At 36.8% G+C, this 1,655-nt stretch overlaps 2 protein-coding genes across 2 annotated transcripts in view; both read right to left on the bottom strand.

Annotated features, from left to right (window-relative positions):
* The window catches only part of LOC147817450 (uncharacterized), a 2,313-nt gene extending 2,256 nt beyond the window's left edge, over nucleotides 1–57 (bottom strand). The window contains exon 1 of the mRNA XM_087170672.1: nucleotides 40–57. Within this exon, the coding sequence (XP_087026798.1) occupies nucleotides 40–57 (18 nt within the window). The remainder of the gene's footprint in view (nucleotides 1–39) is intronic.
* Nucleotides 1–1,655, bottom strand: part of LOC111645776 (uncharacterized) — a gene marked incomplete at its 3' end in the record, with an annotated part of 39,201 nt that overhangs the window by 28,532 nt on the left and 9,014 nt on the right. The gene's annotated exons all lie outside the window — the stretch shown is intronic.

Raw genomic sequence — 1,655 nt, 5'->3', positions numbered from 1 at the left:
TTTGTGGATATGAAGGATTTTCCAACATGAAATGAATACAGGAACAAGAGGAATCATATTCATTGTGTAAAAACAAACAATAATATATTTTGATTTGGAAGGAGAAAAGCTTTGGATTTTATTGGCAACTTTCTGTCCAGAGTTGAAGTGTGAAGCTGCAGGTTCAGACCAAGTGAAAAACTGTAGGTTGCAGTTCACACAAAGATCATATCACTATATCAACATCGTTCATTTTTTCAATCTCTGGAGGAAGAATTTTACGGGACAAAGCGCGTGAGTCGAGTTCATCATATATTAAACTACCCAGAGATCTATATAAAGTTGTTACAACTAGCCCCACCCTTATCAGCTTCACCAGAGCAGGAACTTCACATATCACCTACTGCTCAGGTGACTGCAGGTAAAACCTCACATGTCCCGACCTGTTGGTCTCACAGTTTCACAGTATAAAGTTGTTCAAGCTGCTGAATGAGAACAATGGTTTTGGATTGAACCTTGTCAGACATTGGTTTTTGAACCCATAAAACACAAGGAAGGAAGAACAGAGAGCAGGTTTGCAAGCGTGAAAACAATAATCTATCAAATGTTTCATCGAAAACTGAAAACTAAAATATTAAACCTGATAAAAAGGAATAAAATAGTTTATTCAGGTGATAAAATCAATCAGACTTTGTTTGTATAGGACAAATAAATGAATAAAAACAATAAATATATAAGACAATAATAACAACAGGAACTGATGAATCGCTATCATGAATCTTATAAATTTGCACAGACGAAACAATAAACCCACACTGACTGACTGAATGACTGATGAGGTTACATCGCCCTCTGCTGGCCAGACACTGAAAACACACATCACCTGTTGTCAGTGCTTCAGGTGAAATGACATTTACAGACGAAGTAAAAACAAAATAAAAGCACGAGAGAGGAAATACCATGGTAATGAAAGTAAGTGTTTGTGTTGTGGCTGTAGCTCAGATTCTGTTCAAGTTACAACACACACACATGTTTGAGTTTTTTTTATATGGATTTGTCTGCAATCCACCAAGCACCTCTGTACAACATCTGGAGCCGCAGCAGATGTTGCCAGGTACACTCACCAGCTAGTTGCCATATTATTTGATGATGTAGTCTCAGTCACTAGTGAACAGACCTGGCAACCCCACAATGAAACTTAGACCCTTGAGATGCAGATTGATTGTGAAACATGTGACTGCTGCCAAAACTACCTAACCTATACTATACTGTACTATACTATACTGTACTATACGACAGTTGCTTAGTGACATTAAGAACAATTTCACTACATTTAAATATGAATATTGCTAAATTCTGATTGGTCCATAGATTTCGGTGACATCATCTATTCTCCAACTGAACCCCGCCCACTTTAAACTAAGGATAGGACACAAAACCAGAAATCTGTCAAGTAAAATCAGATTCAAACAGTAACAGAAAATGATCAGTTATTATTATGTGATCATGTTGAACCCCATCACCTGCAGAGGAGGAAAATATGTTTTCAAGGCCTGTAAAGTAGCAGTTTTAGCTTTTTGTAGCTGTGAAAATATACAGTATTAACCCAAAGTGGGTGTTTTTATGCCTTGATCTCTATTTGTTAGCACCTTAGTAGAACAACAGATGATAAATAA

Source organism: Seriola lalandi, unplaced genomic scaffold (genome assembly GCF_002814215.2).
Source record: "Seriola lalandi dorsalis isolate HSWRI2012SDOR001 ecotype SW California unplaced genomic scaffold, Sedor1 jcf7180002054956, whole genome shotgun sequence".
NCBI classification, from domain to species: domain Eukaryota; kingdom Metazoa; phylum Chordata; class Actinopteri; order Carangiformes; family Carangidae; genus Seriola; species Seriola lalandi.
Note: the sequence above shows the minus strand (reverse complement) of the source record. Positions and strands in the feature narration are given on the sequence as shown.